This window comes from Salmo salar, chromosome ssa14 (genome assembly GCF_905237065.1).
Source record: "Salmo salar chromosome ssa14, Ssal_v3.1, whole genome shotgun sequence".
NCBI classification, from domain to species: domain Eukaryota; kingdom Metazoa; phylum Chordata; class Actinopteri; order Salmoniformes; family Salmonidae; genus Salmo; species Salmo salar.
In genome coordinates, this window is record NC_059455.1 from 8,013,186 (window position 1) to 8,026,683 (window position 13,498).

A 13,498-nucleotide genomic window follows, 5' to 3' on the forward strand; every position below is an offset into this window, starting at 1 on the left:
GTGTGTCCATCCCTGTTTGCTCGTATGTGTAGCCCACGTGGAGCCTGAGGGACTTGGGCCTGTCTGACCTGGGCGTGCGGCAGCTGGACGAGCTAGTGAGCGGTGTGTTACCACGTCTGAGTCAACAGGGTGTGGCGTCCTCATCCAGCCCCAGCCAAAAGGCCTGGAGGACCTCCCACCTGTCCTCACAGTCATTCTTTCACAACAAACATGGTGAGGCTAAGGATATGCCTATTGATAATGAAGATTATTTGAACTCTACTGCTGGTTGGTGATTATATCAAAAACATAAAGGTCATGTTTAGCACTAAAATAATCTTAGACGAATGCTGATCTTAATGTTACCCGTAGGGATGTGCATATTTTCCTTTCAAGACGATTCCATAGGTATCTAGATGCATGGGCTCCAATCCGATACAGGAATGATACGTTTTAGAGAAAGAATCGATGCATTTTCAGTTTGATAGGATGCACTAACATTTGTTGCATAAACACATTCATTTTCCATTCTAAGTTAAAATCTGCGGCTGATTGAGCTCATGAGCTGGGCCTCTGAGCTGGACCTGTGTGTGTGTGTGTAAATTATGTACTGTATGTCTATGGTGTATGTAATATGTAGGCACCTGAGCTGAGCCATAAAGGAGATTAGGCATCTACCACTCCACTATCAGATTATGGGGGACAATGTAGCCTGTTTGGTTCTGAAATCCCCATCACCCACTAATTAACTTATTTTGGGGGATTTAAGTGTTTCAGCTAGTAATGTATCAATATTTATCGTTGACAAATTAGTTATGACATGAATATACACTCAGAGGCCAGTTTATTAGATACAACACTCCGTTCAGGAAAATGGTTAGCTCGTACAGACAATGAGTCACGTGGCTTTGGCTTGCTTTATAAAGCAGGCAGACAGGCATAGAGGCATTCAGTTACTGTTTGATTGCGAATGTTAGAATGGGCAAATTGAGTGACCCAAGAGGCTGAGCGTGGTATGATCGTCGGTGCCAGGCGCGCCGGTTCCAGTATCTCAGAAATGGCCGGCCTCCTGGGCTTTTCACGCACGACAGTGTGTAGGGTTTACCGAGAATGGAGTGATAAACAAAAAACATCCAGTCAGCAGCAGTCTAGTGGGCAAAAAAAAAAGCTTGTTGATGAGATATCGCAGGAGAATAGCAAGAATCGTGCAAGCTAACAGGCGGGCCACAAACGGGAATGTAGAAAGAATGTAATATGAGGAAAACATTTGAGTTAACCTCCAATTTGAATCGATTTTATGTCTGATGCATGCTACATTTGGATCGGTTTGGGGTCCGTGGACCGATGGACTTTGTATTTTAAACATTCGAATTGGGGACCGATGCGTATTGGTGAATCATTACATCCCTAATTACCCTGTAATACAGTTGCTTGCGAAAGTATTCACCACCCTTGGCATTTTTCCTATTTTGTTGCCTTACAACCTGGAATTAAAATGTTATTTTGGGGGGTTTGTATCATTTGATTTACACAACATGCCTACCACTTTGAAGATGCAAAATATTTTTTATTGTGAAACAAACAAATAAGACCAAAAAAACAGAACTTGAGCGTGCATAACTATTTACCCCCCCCCAAAGTCAATACTTTGTAGAGCAACCTTTTGCAGCAATTACAGTTGCAAGTCTCTTGGGGTATGTCTCTATAAGCTTGGCACATCTAGCCACTGGGATTTTTGCCCATTCTTCAAGGCAAAACTGCTCCAGTTCCATCAAGTTGGATGGGTTCCGCTGGTGTACAGCAATCTTTAAGTCATACCACAGACTCACAATTGGATTAAGGTCTGTGCTTTGACTAAAACAAAAAACATATGATATAAAAAAGGAAGATATTGTGTCAGGTGAATATTAAATTATTCATATTGATTCACAGGCTGGCTTTCTCTACCAGTCCAGAGAGGTCCGATGCAAGACATTTAACCAAGACATTTAAATGTTTCCCCTTGAACCACTCAAGTGTTTCTTTAGCAGTATGCTTAGGGTCATTGTCCTGCTGGAAGGTGAACCTCCGTCCCAGTCTCAAATCTCTGAAAGACTGAAACAGGTTTCCCTCAAGAATTTCCCTGTATTTAGTGCCATCCATCATTTGTTCAATTCTGACCAGTTTCCCAGTCCCTGCCGATGGAAAAACATCCTCACAATGATGCTGCCAGGACCATGCTTCACTGTGGGGATGGTGTTCTCAGAGTGATGAGAGGTGTTGGGTTTGCGCCAGACAGCGTTTTCCTTGATGGCCAAAAATCTTAATTTTAGTCTCATCTGACCAGAGTACCTTCTTCCATATGTTTGGGGAGTCTCCCACATGCCTTTTGGCGAACGCCAAACCTGTTTGCTTATTTTATTTTCTTTAAGCAATGGCTTTTTTTTTTGGACACTTCCGTAAAGCCCAGCTCTGTGGAGTGTAAGGCTTAAAGTGGTCCTATGGACAGATACTCAAATCTTCCTGTGGAGCTTTGCAGCTCCTTCAGGGTTATCTTTGGTCTCTTTGTTGCCTCTGATTAATGCCATCCTTGCCCGGCCCTCTCTTGGCTGGTTTGTTGTGGTGCCATATTATTTCAATTTTTTTAATAATGGATTTAATGGTGCTCCGTGGGATGTTCAAAGTTTCGGACGTGAACGTAAACTTTTATTTATTATTGCGTTTTTTTGTTGTTGCAGAAATGCTTTCTGCAACATGTAAACTTTCATGTGCCTTAATAACAAACTTGTATGCCATCTGTAAATATAAATAAAATAGTTAAATTACGAGCCTAGTTGGTTTAGCCACGGAATAAGACAGGAACCTTCCCACTAGCCATGATTGGCTGAGGTAATGGCTGGGCTGGACATGCCGAGAGATGAGTTCGGATTGGTCTGCCATGTAGTGCGCTTCTGTCTGTAACATGAGCTGGTCAGTATGTGTAGGCAGGGGCGCAACTTTGGTTTTAGAAGCGGGGGGACATAATTATTATAACTATTGAAATGTTTTATCCTGTCGGATAAACGTTCCAAACAGCCAACCCAGCCACTCGGAGGTGTTCGCATGGTCCTAAAGCACACCATTGCCTCGTTTTGTATCACATTCCAATTATAAATCTGGTGGGACCAAAAATGCAATTTCAGAATTTGGGGGGGACATGTCCCCCCAATGAAAGTTGTGCCCCTGACATTGTCAGTTAAAGTATATGGTCATTATTTGAACTGGCTAACTAGCTAACTTAACATTAGCTAGCTAATAAGCTAAAAGCGAACCAAAACATTGTTTAGAAAGTTGCTTTTCATTTTTAAATAGGTGGGTTTATTGGTGTTATGCTATTTTGAACCACCAGAAAGCTGATGACATGCAGCCTGTAGTTTTTATGTTTATACTTTTTCATAACACAACGACAAGTTTGATGTCGGACGACAATAGAATGTTTAGGATGTCACTGCAACAACTGTCGATTAGACGTAGTATAAACCAGCCTTTAGTCTTAATCTTTGGTTGTTTAGTACATGGCCTCACATGTTAATCCTTAAAGAGATGGGTGGGGCTAAGGTTTAAGAGGATGTGAATGATGCTGAACGGGTGTAGACAAAGAAGAGCTCTCCAGTAGGTTTACCAAAACGTTCAATAGCCATTTTCTCAAGTAAGGTTACAAGTTCCTCAACTGTAGTGTATATGATATACAATTTTCTAGCTCAGAGTCTATACTTTTATCCAGTGTACATCCCTGTTAGTGAGCATTTCTCTTTTGCCAAGATAATCAATCCACCTGACACATTTGGCATATCAAGAAGCTCATATGATCATTACACATGTGCACCTTGTGCTGGGGACAATAAAAGGCCACTAAAATGTACAGTTTTGTCGCAAAACACAATGCCACAGATGTCGCAAGTTTTGAGGGAGCGTGCAATTGGCATGCTGACCAGAGCTGTTGCCAGATAATTGAATGTTAATTTCTATACCATAAGCTGCCTCCAGTACGTCCACCCGGCCTCACAACCGCAGACCATGTGTATCCATGCCAGTCCAGGACCTCCACATCCAGCTTTTTCACCTGCGGAATCGTCTGAGAACGGCCACCCGGACAGCTGATGAAACTGTGGGTTTGTACAACCGAAGAATTTCTGCCCAAACTGTCAAACTGTTTCAGGGAACCTCATCTGCGTGCTCGTCGTCTTCACCAGGATTTGACCTGACTAGTTCTGCATTGTAACCAACTTCAGTGGTCAAATGCTCACTTTCGAGGGCCACTGGCACGTTGGAGAAGTGTGCTCTTCATAAATTAATCCCGGTTTTAACATTAACGGCCAGACGGCGTTGCGCGGGCGAGTGGTTTGCTGATGTCAACGTTGTGAACAGAGTACCCCATGGTGGGGTGGGGTTATTGTATCTGCAGGCATAAGCTACGGAAAACGAAAACAATTGCATTTTATCTATGGTAATTTGAATGCACAGCGATACCATGACAAGATCCTGAGGCTCATTGTCGTGCCATTCATCCACCGCCATCCAAATCAAATCCATTTTTATTGGTCACATACATATGGTTAGCAGATGTTAATGCGAGTGTAGCGAAATGCTTGTGCTTCTAGTTCTGACCGTGCAGTATATCTAACAAGTAATCTAACAATTTTACAACAACTACCTTATACACACAAGTGTAAAGGAATGAATAAGAATATGTACAGTTGAAGTCAGAAGTTAACATACACTTAGGTTGGAGTCATTAAAACTAGTTTGTCAACCACTCCACAAATTTCTTGTTAACAAATTATAGTTTTGGCAAGTCGGTTAGGACATCTACTTTGTGCATGACACAAGTGTTTTGCAACAATTGTTTAAAGACAGATTATTTCACTTATAATTCACTGTATCACAATTCCAGTGGGTCAGAAGTTTACATACACTAAGTTGATTGTGTCTTTAAACAGCTTGGAAAATTCGCAAAAATTATGTCATGGCTTTAGAAGCTTCTGATAGGCTAATTGATATCATTTGAGTCAATTGGAGGTGTACCTGTGGATGTATTTCAAGGCCTACCTTCAAACTCAGTGCCTCTTTGCTTGACATCATGGGAAAATCAAAAGAAATCAGCCAAGACTTCAGAAAAAAAAGTTGTAGACCTCTACAAGTCTGGTTCATCCTTGGGAGCAATTTCCAAACGCCTGAAGGTACCACATTCATCTGTACGAACAATAGTACGCAAGTATAAACACCATGGACCACGCAGCTGTCATACCGCTCAGGAAGGAGATGCATTCTGTCTCCTAGAGATGAATGTACTTTGGTGCGAAAAGTGCAAATCAATCCCAGAACAACAGCAAAGGACCTTCTGAAGATGCTGGAGTAAACCGGTACAAAAGTATCTATATCCACAGTAAAACACGTCCTATATTGACATAACCTGAAAGGCCGCTCAGCAAGGAAGAGGCCACTGCTCCAAAACCGCCATAAAAAAGCCAGACTACGGTTTGCAACTGCACATGGGGACAAAGATCGTACTTTTTGTAGAAATGACCTCTGGTCTGATAACACAAAAATGGAACTGTTTGGCCATAATGACCATCGTTAGGTTTGGAGAAAAAACGGGGGAGTCTTGCAAGCCGAAGAACACCATCCCAACCGTGAAGCACGGGGGTGGCAGCATCATGTTGTGGGGGTGCTTTGCTGCAGGTGGGACTGGTGCACTTCACAAAATGGATGGCATCATGAGAAAATAAAAGTAGGTGGATATATTGAAGCAACATCTCAAGACATCAGTCAGGAAGTTAAAGCTTGGTCGCAAATGGGTCTTCCAAATGGACAATGACCCCCAAGCATACTTCCACAGTTGTGGAAAATGGCTTAAGGACAACAAAGTCAAGGTGTTGGAGTGGCCATCAAAGCCCAGACCTCAATCCTATTGATAATTTGTGTGCAGAGTATAGAGATTTGAGTCAGTATGTTGGCAGCAGCCACTCAATGTTAGTGATGGCTGTTTAACAGTCTCATGGCCTTGAGATAGAAGCTGTTTTTCATTGTCTCGGTACCAGCTTTGATGCACCTGTACTGACCTCACCTTCTGGATGATAGCAGGGTGAACAGGCAGTGGCTCGGGTGGTTGTTGTCCTTGATGATCTTTTTGGCCTTCCTGTGACATCGTGTGGTGTAGGTGTCCTGGAGGGCAGGTAGTTTTCCCAGGGTGATGCGTTGTGCAGACCTCACTACCCTCTGGAGAGCCTTACGGTTTTGGGCAGAGCAGTTTCCGTACCGGGCGGTGATACAGCCCGACAGCTCTCGATAGTGCATCTGTTAAAAGTTTGAGTGTTTTCGGTGACAAGCCAAATTTCTTCAGCCTCCTGAGGTTGAAGAGGCGCTGTTGCACCTTCTTCACAACGCTGTCTGTGTGGGTGGACCATTTCAGTTTGTCCATGATGAGTACGCCGAGGAACTTAACTTTCCACCTTCTGCACTACTGTCCCGTCGATGTGGGGGAAAAAAAGACTGTTTCCTGAAATCCACGATCATCTCCTTTGTTTTGTTGTCGTTGAGTGTGAGGTTATTTTCCTGACACCACACTTCGAGGGCCCTTACCTCCCTGTAGGCCGTCTCGTCGTTGCTGGTAATCAAGCAAAAATGTCCCAGTTCTTCCATGGCCTGCATACTGACCAGACATGTCATCCATTGAGCATGTTTAGGATGCTCTGGATTGATGTGTACGACAGTGTGTTCCAGTTCCCACCAATATCCAGAAAATTCACACAGCCATTGAAAAGGAGTGGGACAACATTCTACAGGCCACAATCAACAGCCGGATCAACTCTATGCTTAGATGTCGCGCTGTACACCAGATACTGACTGGTTTTTGGATCCACACCCCTACGTTTTTTAAAGGTATCTGTGACCAACAGCTGCATATCTGTATTCCCAGTCATGTGAAATCCATAGATTAGGGCCTAATGAATTTATTTCAATTTATTGATTTTCTTATATGAACTGTAACTCAATAAAATCTTTGACATTGTTGCATGCTGAGTTTATTTTTGTTCAGTGTATGTGTGTGTATATAAATTGTAATGTATTTTGCATTGTATTATGTTGTGTTTTGTATATTATGTTTTTTGTTGTTGTGTGTTTTGCATACTGTTTGGGCCCCCTGTAATTGGGGATCCTAATAAAATAAAAATATAAAATACCAAAAATACATGTTTTTTGCATAGCACCGATTTTATGTATTTTATGGAGTTAATGATGTATTGTTTATATGAATACGTTTAATTTAAGACAGAGGATCACGAATATGTGGTTATAAATGTAACTAAATCCTAAGAGGAGGATTGTCTGAAGTGAGGAAGACCATTTGGGTTGAATATGCACATCCAACTCTCCTTTTATACTGTCTTTCTAGGGTTCTTTGGTGGCAAAATTGGCATTGACTCCCCTGTTTTCTGCAGACAGATCCCCTCCCCTCTTCAAACCGTTTTCACAGAGCTCCACTACTGGCCAGGTAACAGAAATTAATTATATTCTATAATCTATAATCTATTTAAGCTTAAAGTGCCCGATGCAGTTACTTGCTTACTGATAATATGCTTAAATTACTTATTTTATTAATTTCCCAACATTCTGTAAGTCAGAACACAAAAGACTAGCCATTCTAGGCTTCTGTTTAATAAACATGTCTCTGGCTTGCTCAACTGCGTCATTACATCACGTTTTGTCTCCTCTTTGCCACATCACGTCAAGGGGGCGGTCCTTAGAAAAGTTGCTCTTTCGGTCCAAACGCTCCCGATTCCTATCAGCAGGCGGTTCTAAATATATAACATTCATAGCTGTATGATAAAGAATGCTGAAACTGAAAAGTAAATAAGTAATTTTGTGTGGAAGTCAAAGTGTATATATTTTTTATGTCGGAGACAGACAAGCACATCAGTAGAACCAAGAAAAAAGTACAATTTTCAGATAAGGTGGACATGCTGTTTAAATGGCCAAAATGTTGATTTAGACTTTCACACATTTTGACTATCACTTATGTCATGATATTTTGGCTATCTGTTCCTAAAACTAGACATATAAAGCAGATTTCATCAACTAGTGGACCGATTTTTTTTTTCAATTTTTTTGATTATTTATTATTTATTTATTTTTTCTTTAAAAAAAATACAATGAAAAAATAAAAAACATTTTTTTTGAGAGGATGGTCGGGGGGGGCACTTAATTATGAATAATTTGTAGACTCAAAGAAGCCCAAACAGATACAACATTTGACTAAGCATAATCATTTCAAATCTTTCATACATTTTGTGTATGATCACATACTGTATATCTCTCTATTATGCGTGGAAATACTTTAGAACAGATTTCCAAAATTGAAAACACTTGGTGCTGATTTGCTGGTGTTTTTACAGTCTTATGTCCAACAATCCAAATAATAATAAAACAATTACATTTGTTTTTCTCAGAAAACTTTGGGGGCCAAATAAAATCACTCGCAGGGCAATTTTTTAAAATAAATTATTTCAATTAAAAAATGTTTTCTGAGCAAAATAATAATAATAATTTTATATAGATATCTGCCAGTTAGTTGGGGAAGGCTTGTTAATTCACATGTCATGAATTCACTATGACATCATCATATTCAGCCTGGTCTCATAGATTATTTATTACATAGTAAATGTTATTCCGGGACATTCAAATTAGTACGATATGTTACGTTTGGTATGGTTACATTAGTGGGCTCCCTAGTGGCACAGCGGTCTAAGGCAATGCACCTCAGTGCTAGAGGCGTCACTACAGACCCTGGTTCGATTCCAGGCTGTATCACAACCGGATGTGATTGGGAGTCCCATAGGGCGGCGCACAATTGGCCCAGCGTCGTCCGGGTTAGGGTTTGGCCGGGGTAGGCTGTCATTTGTAAATAAGAATTTGTTCTTAACTGACTTGCCTAGTTAAAGAAAGGTTAAATAAATAAAAACATAATGATAAGACAGATGGTTACTTAATGCAAAGTAGGGTGGTTGATCGGGGTTGGTGGGTGGACATATAATGCGAACGTCTAGCAACCAAAGGTTGCGAGTTTGAATCTCATCAACTTTAGCATTTTGGCTAATTAGAAACTTTTCAACTACTTACTACATTTTTGCTACTTTGCAACTACTTAGCTACTTTGAAACTACTTAGCATGTTAGCTAACCCTAACCTTAACCCTTTTAGTTAACCCTTTTAGCTAACTTTAACCCTTTTAGCTAACCCTACCCCTTACTGTAACCCATTTAACCTAACTCCTAAACTTAACCTTAACCCTAACCCCTAGTCTAGCTAACGTTAGCCAGCTAACTAGAATTCATAAGATATCATATGTTTTGCAAATTCATAACATATTGTACATTTTTCAAATTTGTAACATACTGTGTAATACATTACATTACATTACATGAATTGTAATTCGTAACATATCATACCATATATCTTATGAATTCTTTATTGGGGGGGGGCAGGTAGCCTAGTTGTCAGAGCGTTGGACTAGTAACCAAAAGGTTGCAAGATCAAATCCCCGAGCTGACAAGGTAAAAATATGTCGTTCTGCCCCTGAACAAGGCAGTTAACCCACTGTTCCTAGGCCATCATTGAAAATAAGATTTTGCTCTTAACTGACTTGCCTAGTTAAATAAAGGTAAAATAAAAAAAATAAAAAATACATAATGGGTGATGGACATCCACAAATTAATACATACAGTACAAAACGCTCTGAGACCAGGTTGTCATATTTGTATTTGATTGATTATACTTTTATTATGTACGAGATCATACGGTTTGAATTATTATTTTTTTCTTCCTCAGACACAAATTAACAATTCCAGGTGAAAGCCAAAGTTCATAGCTTTCAGGGGGGGGAACACTACGACATTATTCAAAATATTCCCTTCTTTCAAGATTGACGAACACAGATATAGCAAAACAGTGCAAAACGTCTGTCAGCTCAATAGTCTATTCTATTGTATTGCAATTAAGTGACTAATAAATACTGAGCAAAAGTCACAGCTTAGTACTCCTGTAAATGCAATTCAATGTCAACAGTGGCAAGCTTGTGAGAACAGATAGAAACTTGCATGGGAGCCCATTCTACTCCTTGCTATTGGAATATTTTAGAGGAAGAGTTCATGGTGGGCATGGTGTTTGTCTGTTATATTGTTTTACAATCACTCTCTCATATGAATGAACACCTGAAGTGCATTCAAATTTACCAAACATCTTATAAATGTGTAGTTTGATTTTCTATATGTTAAACATATGTGTGCCCTTGTTTCCAGTGTGGGTCCAAAGCCGAGGCTTTAAAACTCTAAGGAAACACAAGCGACTGCAGGCAGGCTTTGAGCGTCCCATGGAACCAGATGGCTTTACCCCATCCTTTATGAAGGTGAGACCCCGGTTTGTCTGTACTCTGTCACTCTATGGAAGGTGTACTTGGGTCATGTTCATTATGTCACACCATGTGTTTAAATATTTTACAACAGAAAACAAAAACAAACATTTCCTCATTAGACAAGGAATGATGGTACCTTCCAGTTTCGCAGCCTGGATGCATTGTAAACATCTATGACTCTGTTGTCTCATGGAGGGCCTCCTGACGCGTGATAAGGGGATGGAGGTGGAAACCTTGGACAAGCTCCTGAAGAGCAAGAACATTCCAGATGGGCAGCAAGATTCTTTTAAGACCGGGTTTGCCGAGGGCTTCCTAAAATCCCAAGCGCTGACACAGCGCAAACAAGGCAAGTGTATACACACACACAACACTACAGAACACCACACTACACAATAAGACCAGGGCCATGCACAGTGAGACACAACATGGCTAAACATTTTGAGATGGAACACCAAAACGTCGTTCTTAGTGGACAAGCTCAGGTAGTATCTCCTTCGTTTCACAACCTTGTGTCTTGTTTCTTTCCTTCTAAATTTGAACTAGGTCTGCGTTGCCTCCCATGATGTTGGCTGTTAGCGGATTCAGAAAATGAAAGTCTACTCTCCTTGCAGTGAGCATTAAATTACCAACGTTTCAGCCCGCAGGCTTTGAAGGCCTGCATTGATAATTAAATGCTCACTGCAGCAAGAGATGAGTGTTGTCCGACTTACATTTTTCTTGAAAGCGGATTGAAACACACATTCTCTCCCCTTCTATGCAGATTCTCTGAGGAGGACGAGGTTTATACTGCTGGTCCTGCTGCTGGTGGGACTCTACGGCCTCTCCAAGACCCCCTTCCTATCGGGTAAAGGCTCCTTTTTCATTTTATCCATATGCATCTCTCTAATCAAGCTCGAAGACCCTCACTCTGGCATGCAGCTTGGTGTGTACTTTTTAAAGGAAAACTCATACAGGGATGATTTATTTTGAAAGTTACATATCTTGAAACTTGATTGCTGACAAGCAAAACATTTTGGGCCTATGTCAACAATGGACTAATGAAACAAATACCAAACATTTTGGGGTGGAATTTTCCTTTAAAGCCACAGTCTGGAGTTTGCGTTTCAGCCCAACTGCACTCCTCACTGCAGAGGGATGGGCCTGGAGAAGTGTAACCACTGTCAACTTCATATGCAGTCCATGAGAGTGACATGATGGTTTATGAAGCTGTATATTGTCTGTTTAAAGTTCCATTCTTCATAAATAAATGGGTAGCCTATATAATGTATTTAAATGGCAATTGAACAGCCTCCCAGATTGAGCCTTAACTTTTTGCTGATGCATTCACATTTGCTGAGCATTGTTTTTGTGTGTAAATTCTGATGATGAGTAATCGAGAACTTGATGTTGTGATATTGATACTAATTGTTTCCATCGATTTTACTTTACTGAATGCTTTTAAAAAACAGTGATTTGTTGGCATAAAAAATAAACTAACCATAGCTAAGAATGTGTTTGCATCCGAGCAGTGTGATTTCGAACCTTAATCTAACCATTTTGGACAGTGCGATTCCGAACCACATCAGGCCTGGACTCGGTGGACCCTGTCCAGATGAAGAGCGTGACATTTGAGCACGTCAAGGGGGTAGAGGAGGCCAAGAACGAGCTGCAGGAGGTGGTGGAGTTCCTCCGGAGCCCAGAGAAGTTCACCGTCCTCGGAGGGAGACTGCCGAAAGGTGCAGCAGACCACTGAGCTGTTTTATTATTATAATAATAATATATTCCATTTAGCAGACTCTTTTATCCAAAGCAACTTAGTCAGTCATCCTTGCATACATGTTATGGTCTTTAGTTGATCAGGATTGTGTTCTTTAGGCACCAAACAAGAAAAACGTTTACAGAAAGGACTACCTGGATTTGTCCAATAAGAAACGCTCACATTTTTGTTTTCCGTTGCAAAACATTTCGAAACAAATTTGTTCTGTGTCCTAATGAACAAGACCCAGGTTTAGACTGACTGAACAATGCTGAATTCAAGAAGTTGTTTAGGCAGGCAGCCAGGCACACAATCTTCCTCTGATGGAAGATGAAAATGAAGAGGTAGGGTTTCAGGGGCTAACACATAAACCACACGCATACGACACATACAGTACCAGTCAAAAGCTTTGACACGCCTACTCATTCGTGGGTTTTTCTTAATTTTTTTACTATTTTCTACATTGTAGAATAATAGTGAAGACATCAAAACTATGAAATAACACATATGGAATCATGTAGTAACCTGGACTAAAAAGCATGTTTAATGGAGAATCCCCATTGAAAGCATTGAAAGTGCTGAGGTATATACAGAGTTAGATTTTCTATATATTTATATATGACTGATTCACAGGGCACGGATGGCATACTACAGTATAGGACACTCGCCTCCTCTTTCGTTGTAGGTAAATCTGAACCAGCCAATGAGCGAACAAAGGCCAGCCAGTAGCAAACACCACAGTGATGGAGGACAGGTGAAAAGGACTCTGGGAAACCAAAAAGACAACTTATCATTTCTCTCATCCGTGCTGACATTAAAGAGTAGCCAACAGAATGCAATGCACTTCTCTTGTTTATCATTACACATTTTAAACCCCTCCTGTTAAATGTGTACATGTTTTAAGATATTAGATTAAAAACAACTATTTTAACTATTATTAATAGTTAGACAGAAGCACATACATTAATTACTTGCTAGGGATGAGGCGTCATCTTGTCTAGCCTGCAAAAGTGATCTAGTTTGAGAATGAGCACACAGAATTTAGACCATCAAAACTATGAAATAACACATATGGAATCATGTAGTAACCACAACAGTGTTAAACTAATCAAAATATATTTCATTTGAGATTCTTCAAAGTAGCCACCCTTTGCCTTGATGACAGCTTTGCACACTCTTTGCATTCTCAACCAGCTTCACCAGGTAGTCACCTGGAATTAATTTCAATTAACAGGTGTGCCTTGTTAAAAGTTAATTTATGGAATTTCCTTCCTGAATGCGTTTGAGCCAATCAGTTGAGTTGTGACAAGGTAGGGGTGGCATACAGAAGATAGCCCTATTTGGATAGCCCTATT

General features: G+C 40.6%; 1 protein-coding gene across 3 annotated transcripts in view; it reads left to right on the forward strand.

Moving 5' to 3' along the window:
• The window catches only part of LOC106568699 (ATP-dependent zinc metalloprotease YME1L1), a 61,417-nt gene that overhangs the window by 18,965 nt on the left and 28,954 nt on the right, over positions 1 to 13,498 (forward strand). Inside the window, exons 3-8 of one of the 3 annotated variants that reach the window (XM_014139265.2) lie at positions 33 to 213; positions 7,394 to 7,492; positions 10,296 to 10,402; positions 10,604 to 10,754; positions 11,169 to 11,252; positions 11,953 to 12,123. In XM_014139265.2, coding sequence (XP_013994740.1) covers positions 33 to 213; positions 7,394 to 7,492; positions 10,296 to 10,402; positions 10,604 to 10,754; positions 11,169 to 11,252; positions 11,953 to 12,123 — 793 coding nt within the window. The remainder of the gene's footprint in view (positions 1 to 32; positions 214 to 7,393; positions 7,493 to 10,295; positions 10,403 to 10,603; positions 10,755 to 11,168; positions 11,253 to 11,952; positions 12,124 to 13,498) is intronic. The other 2 variants (XM_014139266.2, XM_014139267.2) reach the window with 2 other exon arrangements.